The sequence below is a fragment of the Rattus norvegicus genome, chromosome 5 (assembly GCF_021556685.1).
Source record: "Rattus norvegicus strain SHRSP/BbbUtx chromosome 5, alternate assembly SHRSP_T2T, whole genome shotgun sequence".
In the NCBI taxonomy this organism is placed as follows: Eukaryota; Metazoa; Chordata; class Mammalia; order Rodentia; family Muridae; genus Rattus; species Rattus norvegicus.
The window spans coordinates 65,409,435-65,423,897 of record NC_141538.1 but is presented as its reverse complement, the minus strand read 5'-3'; the positions used below and the strand labels follow the sequence as shown (position 1 = coordinate 65,423,897).

The 14,463-nt window shown below is 47.0% G+C and overlaps 1 protein-coding gene across 6 annotated transcripts in view; it reads right to left on the bottom strand.

The window, feature by feature from the left end:
• Positions 1-3,505: 3,505 nt before the first annotated feature.
• The window catches only part of Stra6l (STRA6-like), a 42,265-nt gene continuing 31,307 nt past the window's right edge, over positions 3,506-14,463 (bottom strand). For 5 of the 6 annotated variants that reach the window (XM_087547984.1, XM_087547983.1, XM_087547985.1 and 2 more), the window contains 7 exons: positions 10,613-10,694; positions 10,345-10,393; positions 9,795-9,912; positions 8,616-8,735; positions 7,247-7,410; positions 5,832-5,978; positions 3,506-5,256 (listed from right to left, as the gene is read on the bottom strand). In XM_087547984.1, the coding sequence (XP_087404110.1) occupies positions 5,108-5,256; positions 5,832-5,978; positions 7,247-7,410; positions 8,616-8,735; positions 9,795-9,912; positions 10,345-10,393; positions 10,613-10,694 (829 nt within the window). In that variant the 3' untranslated portion in view covers positions 3,506-5,107. 6 annotated transcript variants of the gene reach the window in all.

Here is a 14,463-nt window from a genome sequence, read left to right as displayed (position 1 = left end):
CAGAAAAGCCGCAGGGGTCCAGGAACAGAACTGCTGGCAAGCCCTTTCCACAGTGACACGGGAGAGGGAGTGTTCTTCCACAGCTGGCTGCAGCATCAGAAACTCAGGAGTGATGACTGATTCTCATTCTTCGGCGGAGGCGAATGATGGAGCGGTGAATACGAAACCCGTTTAGTCTCATTCTTTGGTCCAGGGTGAAGTAAAATAAAGACTGGGTTCATTTTGGCTCTAATGAAAAGAAAGCGTGTAGGTGACCTAGTAAGGGGATTAAAAAAAAACAAAACAAGACTTTTTATTGTTTGTTTGTTTGTTTGTTTTATTCTGTTTTGGAGAGGAAGTAGGGGTTTTCAGTCTCTGCCCTTTCTCATCCCAGGAAAGACTTGCTGGCTTGAGCTTGAAACATCAGAAACTTGTCCCTTGCCTGGACACTTCCGCTCCAGCAGTTACAGCCTCCTGGGAGCTGGCCATGGTATCATGTGATCTCTAAACAGTGAGACTGATATAGAAGTTTAATAAAATCTCCCAACTAAAAAAAGTCCCGGAGGGATGGATTTTACCTTCGAAGAAGAACTAGCATCCTTCCTGTCACAGTATTCCACCAAACAGAAAAGTAAAGAACTTCATTAAACTCTCTTTATGAAACTGGCATTACCTCGATTCCAAAGCCAGGCAAAGAAGCAACAAGATAAAAAAGAATTGCAGACCAATCTCCCCAGTGAACAAGGTCCAAAAGTTCTTAAGAAAATACTTGCAAAAAGGATTCAAGAATCCATCAAAAACATCATTCACCACAATCAAGAGGCAAGGATGGCTCACTAAGTAGATCAGCATTACAAATTATATGAAGGGACCTAAAGGCAAAAGTCACACGTTCATCTCAATTGTTGAAATGCTTTTGGCAAAATCCAACATCCCTTCATGTTTTCTAAGTGTCTTCCTTGATTTCTTTCTTTGGTGTCTTAACGTTTTCGTTACAGAGGGTTTCTTTGATTGTTTGTTTAAGTTTTTGGTTCTTTTCACATTCCAAGGTACTTTTTTTTTTAAAAGACTTCTACGAATGGAATCCCAACCACCTTATTTCTTTCTTAGTATGTTTGTCATTGTTATTCAGCAACACTGACTATAATGTTAATTTTGTATCCTGACGATTTGCTTGAGGTATTTATCACCTCTAAGGGTTTCTGGTGGACTCTGACAGATTGCCATGGACCAGTGGATGGCCCCACACCCATGCCTATGGGATCAGCCCTAACTGGATTTGTGGGATTATATTTTCTAAAATAAAAGACTTTGTGCTGATTGGTTTTTATTGCCAACTTGACACAATTCGAAGTCTCCTGGGGAGAGGAAACCTCCATTGAGGGATTGCTCAAATCACAGTGACCTGTAGTCACACACTGATTGTAAGGCACACATTGATGCTCCCAGCCCACTGTGGGCAGTGCCACCCCTGGGCAGGTGGTCCTGGCTGGTTTACAAAAGCGAGCTGAGCATGAGTCAGAAGGAACAAGCCAGCGAGCCAGGTGCCTCCATAGACTCTGCCTTAGTTTCTGCCTTTGGGTTCCTGGTCTTGCTTGAGCTCCTACCCTGGCTTCCCACAGTGATGTACTTTGACCTAAAAACGTAAATGTAAATAAACCTTTTCCTTCCTAAGTTGCTATTGGTTGGAATGTTTTATCACAGCAAACAGGATGCAAACAGAACAGACATGAGGGTAGGAGGGAGGGATGTGTTGTGGGTGTGACTGGGAGAAAGAGGAAGAGGGAATTGGGGGTGGGTACTAAGACACATATAGATATGCATATATGATCAAGACATGATATACATATATGAATCTGTCAAAGAATAAGTGAAAAATATTTTAAAAGTAAAAACAAACCTTCCTCACGATGAATGTACTTACAGTCTGTTTCCGATGGCATTCTATTATTAGAAATATAGTCCATTTTATGTGTATTTTCAGTGCACATTGGGTGACTCCCATTTCAATTTGGAACTATGTCCCTGCTTGGCTCCAGGGACTCCATCTGACTGGGGACAGGAGGAAATGAGAAAGAAAAAGAATAGCCCAGTTCACAGACGGAAAGCCGTGTGGAGGTCTGGCCTCTCAGACGGAGGATACACAGCACCCCAGAAGCTTGGCTTGTTTATTATATAGAGCTGAGCAGGGAGACAGGATTGTTGCGTGCAGATGAACAAGTATGCATCTGAAGCAAGGAGGCAGATTTAGCTTATCTCGGTAGGAGCCGCCTTTGTAGGGGAGCCATCTTCAGGCCACAGACATCTGGATGGAGACTGCACTGGTGAACATTTTCTACAAAGGCTGTCAATGCTTACACTCAGCACCCCCCCTCCCCTCCAAGGAAGGGTTCCCAATCCCTCTGAGTCTGAGGCTGTGGGGCCCTATGTCAACAATTACTCGGGACTTCATGCACCCAGGGCTTCCGCCATTCTCTACAACTTGGGAATGCATCCAAATCCCTGCTCTAACCATTCTTCTGCATGGAGAGCATACACAGCCATTTCTACTTGGTCTACAATTGATTTTGGAATTACTGTGTCAGAGAGTTGTTGCGGTAAAATTAAAATAAGGGCTTTCATTTATCCTGCACTTGGTCTGGCACTGTCGTGCCCCAAGACATCTATTTGATATTTTCATCTCAGTCAGCAAAGCCACTCACCCGCTTTGCTCTATCCCATATCACACTGCCAATGGCTACTCTCTGAGCCTGGCAACAATCTCTCTCCACGTCTAGTTCCCAAGGCAGGTTGCCACCATGGCAGACATAAACATCCCAATTCCATAGTGGCCCAGTGTCTCCAGCTACCACACATTCTCTTGAATTCAATTAAATCGCCAAATGAAAGAACACACAACACAATAACCTCTGATCCAATTGATAATATGTAATTTGCTCATCTAGACATACAAAGCCCTGTAAGAATACTAATGTGCAGAGAGGAATCTTAACATCCGCCTCCACGTTCTCTCAGCTGCTTTTCCTTCTCCTCTCTCACTCCCATCTCCTCCCTGTCTCTAAAACTTTTCTCCTGTTCATCCTTCCTTCTCGTCCAATGACAGGCCTCATTCTGTCTAATACCTGCCTTCACCTGTATAATGACATCATCCTACAGAGAGTATGAGTGTGTACATCTTAGAGGATACTACCAAAGGCTCTGAAAGTGGTAACAGCTCACACACACCACAGTGTACCCTAGTGTTCTGTATCCTCACCAACACTTAGTAGTGTCACCAGACTTTATCCTAGACATTGTGATTGTATAGTATCATGGTTTTAATTTGCATATCCTGATAAATAATATGGACATAGACAGACACATAGGCTTGTGCATACACACATACCCATATCCACAAGACACATGCATGCGCGCACGCACGTACACACACACACACACACACACACACACACACGTGAATTTTTCTGTGACATGAGATCTGAATTATCTCCCTGTTACTGCAAGAAAATACCTGAGATAGTTAATGTATGGAGAGAAAATATTTATTTGAGCTCATGGTTTTGGAAGCCACAGTCTATGAAGGAATGTTCCATTGATTTTAGCTTCTAATGAGGCAGCATATCAAGTGTGGTGGGAATGTCTAGTGAGCAAAAACACTCATTTGATCAGCTAAGAAACAAAAAGACCAGAGTCCCATGATCTCCTTTAAGGACATGCCTCCAGTGACTTAAGGACCTCCTAGTAGGCACTACCCCCAAAGGCCTCACCCCTCTGCATAGTGCCATCCTAGGGACTAGAGTCCTAACAGGTTCCTGGGTCTTTGGGAGACACTGCTTACACTCAAACCATAGAGACAACCAAAGTTGAATCTCTGCTTTTGAGTGTTTAGAGTGCCGGGCACAAGCTTAAAGGTGTCTGTGTGCTTTGAATAATTTTATCCTCAAGATGATACACAGAGTTGGGATGTTGGCCCCTTTTGCAGATAGAGGTATCTGTGAATAGAGAAAGACAAAGTCATTTGGTCACAGAGCTAGAAAGTGTTGGGTGGGGGGTGGAGGGGAGGGGGCTCTTCATTTTCTCAGCTTCTCAAAACAAATAGTCAAAGAGCTGTTGTAAAGATTCATCTAAAAGGGATAACCCTGGTGCATGCGCCAGCAGGACCAAGTGTACGGAGCAACAAGCGCTTGGAGACTTTGAGTCCTCATGGCACTTGCTCAGGCTCAGGGGAGACTTTCAATGGTCAGACTGTATCTCTGCTGGGCCATTTTGAGCATGAAAATTTGGGCAGCTCTGAGCTCTGCCTAAGGGCATTGTCCACACCTCCCAGCCTGACACTTCTGTCTTTTGAATAAGCTTCATCTTCTTCCAGCATGTGTACCCAACATGAACGCCATCATCAAATGCCTTGGGTCTCCTGCCCACACAGCCTTAGTAGTGCTGCTCTCCACCTGGGATGCTGGCCTATTATTCCATGTCTGCTTGGCTTCCGTCGGTGATCCCACAGATAGACTCAGACTATCTTTAGGAGGAAGGCCTAGGTCATCCCTGATTCCATTTCCAGCAGGCCATAAGGCAGGAATTCACTCCATCACTTCTTTTAAAAAATGTTTTAAAGATTCGTTTTTTTTTTTAATTATTTTTACTTAAGCGTATATGTGTCTGCCACATTTGTGCAGGTGCCTGAAGAGGCCAGAAATGGGTCAGATCCCATAGAGCTAGAGTTACGGACACTTGTGTGCTGCCCAACGTGGACGCTGGGAACCAAACCCGAGTCCCCTGCAAATGCACTCGACCCGAGCCGTCTCATTTATCCAGCCTCTCTTTCATGCTTCTTAGCAGGTGACCCCCATGGCGGCCTTCCCACAAATAGTGGAGGTCACTGAGGCGAAATTCACTCCACAGACATTGCTTTTTATATTGTTTTTCTTTTTGGCCAAGGGACTGAGAGCATTCTAGGCTTAAACCATTGGTCTACATGGCCATCGCACAAGTGATCAGTGCTGTCTATCATGTGCATGAACAGTGCCCATGTCATCCTGTCCCATGGTAGGGAATGGCTGATAGTTAGCCTGAGTCCCTTGTGAAAGGGGATGATGGCCTAGCCTCGGAGCTGAAGCTGGTGGCCCAATCAGCAGTCTGAGCAGGTCAGCAGAATCTGTGTGAACTCTCTGAAACTATGGCCTGATTTTGATTTTCTAAGCATGGCGAGCCTGGGGTTGTTGATCAGCGTCTGCAGCAGGAACCACCTCGTTCTGGCCCTGGCCGAGAATCGGGGACCTAGGACAGAATTGGAGTAGAGAGATGAAGGGGTGGCTTGGGTGTTGCCTCTGCTATCCTCAAAGACTTTTGGAGCAGCTACCCACAAGGCAAAGTTGTGGTAAGAGGCATTGGATCAGGACTCCTGGGGGATGAGAGGTAGGAGGGATGTGAGTTATCTCACAGACCTGTAGGGAATATGACTGGGTGTATCTGAGCCCTTCCTGGGCAGGAGGAACTCAGAGTGCTTCCTGTGAGCAATAGGGGGGTGAGGGGGGAAGACACAACTGATCTCCTCTTTGAAAACCACATCTGCTGTGTAGCGGGAGGTGTGCATTGGCACCCCAAGACAGTGGGATATAAATAACTGTGCTAGCAGAACCAGGGTTCAGTTCCAGAACACGTAGGTAAGCCAGTCTGCAGGGCAAGCCATACTGCTTGAGTGATGGGAGCAGTGCCTCCTGAGCAGCTTGGCTTAAAGGGATACAGAGCAAGGGGGTGGGAAGGGGGTCTGGTGCCTCTGGAGGATCCTGGGGAGTCCATGGCTACCCATTTTCCACTCTGAACCCGGTACAGGTCCCAACAGCAGACAGTACCTGCGGACTGGTTTGGGCACCCATGTTTCGCAGTCTTCTGCAGCTTTCCATCCTTGTGGCTTGTGATCAGAATGTGGCAAAAGCTGACCAGCACAGGGTTGGTGTGGTAATGGTCCACAAAGAGCATCCCGATCCATGCACCGAAGCCTGAAACCCAGGGAAAAGCAGGTCAGCCAGGCTGCGCCTCCCATTATTCTCCATTTAGTGCTGTTTATTACTCGATTGCTGTTCGTCCTTTTTTAATTTTTACTTCTGAGACAGAGTCTCCATGTGGAGCCCTGACTGGCCTGGAACTCACCGTATAGAACAGACTGGCATTGAACTCACAAAGAGAGATCTGCCTGCCTCTGTCTCTCCCATGCTGGCTAACTGCTAGTATTCTTCCTCCCACTCCCTGGCCCTGGTAGCTTGAGTTCTTAGAGAGAATCTATAGAGTGAGTGTAGAGATCTGGAAGGCTTCTTGGAGAGAGCATTCCACTCTGAACATTCGATGGAGAACTCAAAGCTTGAAGGGTCTGAGAGCAGACATGAGAAGGCAGAGAAGGGATCAGTGCAGCCATGAGAGAACAGAGCACGTGTCAGTGCATATCTTAAACAGCTGAGGAAGGCGTGGCCAGGCTTGAGGCTAGAAGCACTAATTTTCCTTCCTTAAGAACAGACAGATGAGGCTGGAGAGGTGGCTCAGTGGTTAAGAGCACTGACTGCTCTTCCAGAGGTCCTGAGTTCAAATCCCAGCAACCACATGGTGGCTCACAACCATCTGTAATGAGATCTGATGCCCTCTTCTGGTGTGTCTGAAGACAAATACAGTGTACTTATATATAATAAATAAATAAATCTTAAAAAAAGAACAGACAGATGGCTTTGGTTTTAGAGTATATTAAACTAGATACTTTCTTCACTAAATGTTCAAGCCATAATACTGATACTTCAGAGCTGTGTTCTAGTCTCCAATCTATTGGGAAAATCTGAATCACCTATCCTATACCTCAGTGGCCTGTGGGACGGGAAGAGTTCAATAACCCTGTACCTTTGAGCACACACCAGAATACACATTTCTAGTGTGTGCTCATAGGGTCTCACTGATTAAGCTAAGCTGGCTGTCTAGTCAACCCTAAGGAACCTCCTGTCTCCACATCCCCAGTACTGGGATTGTAATCAGAGCATTCCATACATGGCTTTTTTACATAAGTTCTGGGGATCAACCTCCGGTCCTCAGGCACACAGCAAGTCCTTTCATGACCGAGTCATCTCCCCAGACCAGAACCAAGTGCCCGGTTTTATGACCTCTGCCAGAAACCAATTGTAAGCCCAAGGGAAGACGTAAGCTCATAGCCATCTTTTCCAGTCAGCTTTCACAAAGGGATGAGACTGGCTGTTCCCTCAAGGAGGTGGCCAGCAGGACTGCTACGCACCCATGTCTGCACCCTCATAGCCGCTTTGCATGATGGTCCTGTCGATGCGTGCAATCAGCCATGTGCCCAGGAGGCAGCTGATGAGCAGCCTGGAGAGGCAGGCACCCAGGCCCAGCAGCACGTTGTAGAAAAACAGGAAGTAGTTGAAGTTGTGGAAGGCTTTCCTGCAGACAGAAGCAGACAAGAGGTAGTTCCTCTGTCAGGCAAAGCAGCAACACAGCCAGCTCTGGCTTCATCCAGACCGGGTGCTAAACTCTGCAACTCTGTCTCCTAAGCTTATGACCTCACGCTTGGGGGCAGGTGGAGCTGAGTGTTTGCCCACAGTGCTGGAGGGATGTGTGGTCCCTGATGGGGGGTGGAGAGCCCTGAGCATATTGTACGGTGAGTGTTCCTAGCTTTGTATGGCCTTTGGATTCTTGCATGAGGCTTCTTAAAGATCAAGAAAAACTACAGGGCTACAGCTGGCTTAAGAGTTGTGTCAATGCTATGATTCACCATCGTCATTGCCATAAGCACCTACCCCAGCCAGAGCTGCCCCTGGTCCTCCAGAGGAAAAGTCCCAAAGGACCACCTGATGACATGGTCCTGTTGCCTCAGCACCAAACTGCATCCTGAATGCCACAGACCCCTGACAGAGGACGTTTATCCTTGTCAGTCTGTGTCCTTTGGTGCCCCATGCTGTGTAACACTCTATGGTGGACATTAGGGGCTCTCACTGATCTCCCAACACATGGAGTTTGTGTCTCACTATTTCTATCCGTGCTGTGGTAGCTGTCAACCATGCTAGTTCCTTGTCTCCACCCACTGTTCTGCTCCCCCTCCTCCCCTACCTCTCCCCTCCTCCCTGCCTCTGCTCCCCCTCTTCCCCTACCTCTCCCCTCCTCCCTGCCTCTGCTCCCCCTCCTCAGTCCCTCATCATCATCTTTAGATCACATGCCAGTCCTCCATAGCAATCTATAAAGCTCCCAGAGGTGGTGGATAGAGATATCTATCTCTCTGTTGTCAGTGCTAAGGTTTTCTCAGCGAATGAATGAATGAATGAATGAATGAATGAATGAATGACAGACAAAGGATTGTAGGTACTTGGCTGTGCTGGCCATATTTTATGTGTTTCTTCCTCTTGAAGGAATGCAGAATAACGTACAAACCGGGAAGCTAAGGTCCACACGTTTACTGAGGTTGTACAATGTAACGTGGCTCTCCTCCTACTGGAAAGGGCAATTCTGGCTCCCAGGTCATTTTCCCCAGACCTCACCCCTGTGCACAACTTTCTAGCCTCTCACAGAATTCAGAGCACCCCAGAACCCACCCACCACTAGGTAGAAAGTATAGAAGCCCCACATATTCCATCTCCCTCCTCTGCCCTCACCTGTTATTGAGAGCCAGGGGCTTCTGCTTGTCAGCTGGGCCCAGCTTGGGCTGCAGGAAGAATGTGCCAGCAATCCACACTTGTAGAATTATAAGGCCCACAGCTATGGATAGGGTGAGGCTGAAACACAGAACATGTCCAACCCAAGGTGGTCTATTCTACTGTTCCAGAATCTTCTGATACACAGTGGGTGGAGAGACAGAGAGAGAGAGAGAGAGAGAGAGAGAGAGAGAGAGAGAGAACCTCCAACCAGAAGAACAGTAGAACAAGCTCTGAGCTGTGATCCCCACCCACTGCCAAGCCCATGGTGCACATGGAAAAAAAGAGTCACAAATGGGAGGAGGCTCCCCAAGCCTACATGATGATTCTCTAGTTCCAGATCCTAACCCATGGTTGCCCATGATGTCCCTTTTTGCCAAGGGTGGCAGCCCCAAAAATAAGCATAGCATATAGCCATGCAATCCTTTTATATTGAGGATGAATTAGTTTGAGAAGGCTGCCAGAGAGCAGACGGGCAGTGCACTGCAGGAACGCAGGCGGCTCTAGGCAATATGGTGTCAAGGCACTCAGAGCAATGAGGTTCCCGGAGGGTGACACATGCTGAACTCAACATGAGTGGCAGTGTTGGTGGTGACTAACTGGGACTTGGGCTCCAGCCTGCTCCTCTCCTTCAAGCCTTCTAGCATGTGTCTCCTGACTGCACCAAACTCCCAGAGCTCTTAGAGGGAAGAGGTATGACAAGTGCTGTGCAATCAGCCATTCACTGTCTCCAGCTGAGTGAGGCTCTAAGGGTAAGGGTTTTACCCCAGGTAACACAGCACATCATTTAACTTCTCCAAGATCCCTGCTGCCCTTCCTGTTCCACCTCCACCTCTCTCTCTCTCTCTCTCTCTCTCTCTCTCTCTCTCTCTCTCTCTCTCTCTCTCACACACACACACACACACACACACACACACACACACACACACACACCACACACACACAAACTTGTTTCCTTGCTGGAAAATGGGAGTTTAAGTATTGGCCCCATGAAATGACAGGAGAGGAAGCCTGTTGAGAACATAAGATTCCCTCTCTGTGAAGTGTTGTGATGACCCCATCCCTGGGTCATCAGAACAAGAGCTCGGCCCCAGGGCCGGGTCCCCAGGATCAGTAAGAAGACATCTGCTTAGCACTTACACCCCAAGGCCAAGTCCTCGCAGCATCTCCAGGCCTTGGTGGTGGATGATGGGCAGCACCAGGCCATACATGAGCATCACACCACAGAGGCTCTGTACCACATGGATGATGAGGTAGCCTGTAGATGAAGTAGAAGGCATCACTAGGGATCCGTCTTGACCCACTCCCACACTCCTCCCTGCAGGCAGACCTGACCTATGCCCTCTTCCACCAGAGGCCCTTGGCACACTTGCCTGTGCTGTTTCTTCTGCCTAGAGAGATTTTCCTATCTTCCTGCAGCTCCAATGTCAACTCCCCTAGAAAGTCCTTGAGTTCTGAGCTGGGGCAGAGGCCCATTTCCCCCCTTCTCCCCGATGCCCTTAGCAAAGGCAGCCAGTGAACCCAGGGCAGAGGGGAGATGATAAATGGTGTTTCTCCACCATTCTCCAAACTCCCCAAAGCTAGAAGCTATGGCTGCTTTTCTAGCCCTTCCATGTCCCTCCTCACAGCCGTGGCTCTACACATACCCAGGAAACACGCACTGTCACGTGGGTCATGGGGTGGCACTTACCCCAGAGGATGTAGGCTATTTGCCAGCCAGAGTACCTTGCAATGGCCACCTGGGAGTTAGAAGGGAAAAGGGGGGTCTCAGAGTGGAATGGGAGATTCATTCCCCCCAAGCCCTATACCTAGGAGTCCTCCTGATCTGAGGGTAACCCACTGACCGGAGCAGGTTCTTCTCATGGTTGTGTCTCAGGTTGGAGGCCTGGCCTGACTTCTCTGTGCTCCTGCTCTCTCGCTGCCCTGTCAGGTGTGGCCCAGTTCCCCTACAGACTCACCACACTCGCTGCTGAAGAGGGACTGTGGGACTTCTGAGGAAGGAAGTATTTGTCTCCAGCCCATAGCCTCTTCATATGCTTTCTGGGGAAGGGGGAAAGTCGGTGACATTCAAAACCGTGGTGCTTTCTCTAGGGTCCAAGCTCAATGAAAAGGCCCGAGGAGGCCTGTGGCAGTCAGAGGGTGTGAGCTGCCTCTCCTCACAGAGTTCTGATTTCTCGTCAGTCTTCAGGGTTACTATAGTCCATAAAAGTAATTCATACTGATCAAGCCAAAACACCAATTGAATCTTTTAGATGAGAATATATGTGTTTTTCCTTCATTCTTATTCTGTTATGGTGAATGCATATTACTTAATTATTTTTAAAACGGTTAATACCAGGAAGTCAATTTGTTGATAGCTTAACCTAATAGCAACGTAAAGAAAAATCAAGGATGGGCAGTATGGCTCTGCAGGTAAGAGTGCTTGCTGCAAAGTCTTTTGACCTGAGTTCAACCCCTAGGACTCACATGGTTAAAAGGAGAGAACCAGTTCCCACACATTGTCCTCTGACCTCCACATGTGCCACGGCACATGCACCCACACATACAATAATAATACATTGCTTTGTTTTGTTTGAGACAGGGTCTTTCTACATAGCCTTGGCTGTATTGGAGCCTACTATGTAGACCAGGTTAGCCCCGATCTTACAGAGATCTGACTACTCAGCCTCCTGAGTGCTGGGATTAGAGATGTGCAATGCCAAAGTGGAAATTTCTGGTTTCTTTGGAAACTTAGTTATGCATATGATGTTTTGCTGAAGCAGACACAGGTGAAAGAATATTTTGCTGAAGCAGACACAGGTGAGAGGATGCGTGGTGTTTAGAAAGAATATGAATATGACCCCACAGACAGTGGGAGGAGGCTCCGGCATTGATTCGCCTTGCATCGAGTTGCGGATCTTCTCTTGTCAGGACTTTATAGAATGTGACTCGCCAATGGTTCTTGTGGTATTTGGGAGGCTCCTTTCTGCTTCTTTGGACTCAGGCTGATTGGCAGAGCCTCGAAGTTTCTTCTAGATTGAACTGCTTTTGCTGATTCGTGAGTGGTGATTGCTGTGTGGACTGGACTGCCGCTGCTGATTTGCGTTTGGTGTTTTGCTAGAGGACTGAACTGCTGACAACAAAGACTGGAATGGCCCCAAGGAACTACTTCTTACAGGTCTATAAGTCTGTTTCCTGTTATCCTTTCTTTGCCACTACCTCTGGAGGGCGGTGGGCTAGAAGGGAGGTTGATGCTTTTAAGAACCCTTAATAAAGTAGGCTTTGAAATATCTAAGCCTACACACCGCCATGCCTAGCCTAATGATACATTTTTAAACAGAAAAAATTTAAATGGGCAACAACCCCTCAAAGAATCACACCCCCTCCACTTCATTTCCCACACCCTTGTTTTTGGCTGGGAAGTAGCCAGATGTGACTTGAAGATTAGAGTAGATTAATACTGCTCAACTATCAGGCCTAAAGCTTGATTAAATAAACCTGATAGTCTCTGTCTCATTTATTTGGGAGCCAGCCAGGATACAGAAAAAGCTGCCACTTTTAAAACTGCACTGATAGCCCTGTCCAGTTCCTGGCCTGTACGTGAGGGTCACCTGGGACGTTTTCTGTCCCTAGGCCATGTAGGTTGATGTCACTATGCAGGTGAAGCAGGTACGGGATAGAATGAGGCCTGTCATTGGACGAGAAGGAGGGATAGGCAGGAGAAAAGTTTTAGAGAGGCAGAGGAAACCAGAGCGAGGGAAGGAGCAGCTGAAAGAACATGGTGGCAGATGTTAAGATTTCTCTCTGCGCATTTACAGGTCATTATGACTATTCGTAAGGGATGGATGTGCACAGGGCTTTGTGTGCGTAGATGAGCAAACTGTATCTTATCAAATGGGTGGTTTATATCCTTATCTATTGGTTGTGAGTTAATTGTGTGGATGTATTGTATGTACATTGCGTAATTAACATATAAATCTGGTCGTTGGGTTACAGTCTCTTGAGTCATGACTTCACTGGGCTGTTGGGAGTGTGAGCAGAGTCTGTGACAGGAAGCCGTGCTAGGCTACAGAATGCTTGGGGCTAGCAGGCGTGGGGTCATGCTAGCACAGCCCACGGAATGCCATGTGTGTGTCAGGCATGGTAACAACCCACCAAGGGGACAGTGTGTGAAAGCAGCTGACAGAGAAACAGCAAGAGCATGTGGATCCATCCATGCAGAGTGGGAACTCACGGGAACCCTTTCTGCTGCTTTTTAAAATTAGACCACAACAAGGCCACACTCAAATTTATGGGATACCTTCCCCACCCACTTTTTACTCAATCTCAAGTATTTTTTTCCCAATCTGGGTTCTACTTTTCATGATCACTGAATTGGAAATTCTTAGCCTGAAAGAAAAAAATGAAGCTTGGCCTGAGGAACTGAGCAGCTCCTACAGCCTCCTTGCCCATCCCTTAATCCCTTAATATCAGCTGCCAGCACCCCAGGCACTCTCTCCACTGGCCATGCCAGCCAGTATTCAGAGCCTCATGGCAAACCCAGTTTTCCTCCCTCCTGTAGATGCTCTTTGCCTTCTGCCCTTCTTCTGTCCATCCCCATTTCTTATATCAGCCCCCAATATCTAGAAATAATTTCTACTTGGGATCCCTAGTGGTCCCACCTGGTTGGAACTCAGAAGCATTCCCCAGCATGCAGCCCATAGCTCCCACACACTCCTCAGATCCAGAGAGGGCAACAGAAACCAAGGAAGAAAAAACCCACCCAACAAAGACAAGGCCAGATATCAACACCTAGAAATGCAATCATCCCAAACCCAGATGCCAGCATAAACACACAACCAATAACATCCAGGATAATATGTCCCCACTAGAGTCCAGCAACCCTACTAAAATAGACTGTGAAAAATGCCATATTGTTGAAGAAATAGACAAGGTCTTCAAAATGGCTTTTAGGTTTGTGAGCAAGGACCTTAAAGAGGATACGAATAGATCCATTAATGAAAGCCACAAAAATACAGACAGTGAGGCTGGAGAGATGACTCAATGACTGCTCTTCCAAAGGTCCTGAGTTCAAATCCCAGCAACCACATGGTGGCGCCCAACCATCTGTAATAAGATCTGATGCCCTATTCTGGTGTGTTTGAGGACAGCAACAGTGTACTCACATACATAAAATAAATAAATCTTTAAAAAAAAATACAGACAGTGGAATGCAATGAAGAAAACTGTTCAAGACATGGAAGTGAAAACAGAATAAGCAAAACCCAAGCTGAGGGGAAACTGGAAATGAAAAATTTAGGACCTCCAATAGGAACCTCAGCGGCAAGCCTCAGCAACAGAATACAAGAGAAGGCAGAGAATCTCAGGTGGTAAAGACAAAATATAAGAGTTTGATATCTTGGTTAAAGAAAATGTTAAATGTAAAACCCACCCAAGCACAAAGCATCCAGGAAATCTGGGACACTATGAAAATACCAAACCTAAGGATAATAGGAATAGAGAAAGAAGAAATCCAGATCAAAAGCACAGAGAATATTTCCAATAGAAATCATAGAAGAAAAATTCCCTAACCTAAAGAAGGAAGTGCCTATCAAGGTACAATATGTATACAGAGATGCAGAGACACACAGAGAGAGACTTGCAGAGAGAAAACACAAGCATGCACCCCCTTCCTGCACTACTGTTCTTGGGTTAGATGCTCCCACACCTCTTGATCCCGCCTCTACAGAAGTTCCCTCAAACTAGACCAACCTGCTAGGAGCCTGGGGTTATCAGCTCTGAAGAATGGAACAGATCTGATACCCAACAATGAAGCAGAACACACAAGGCA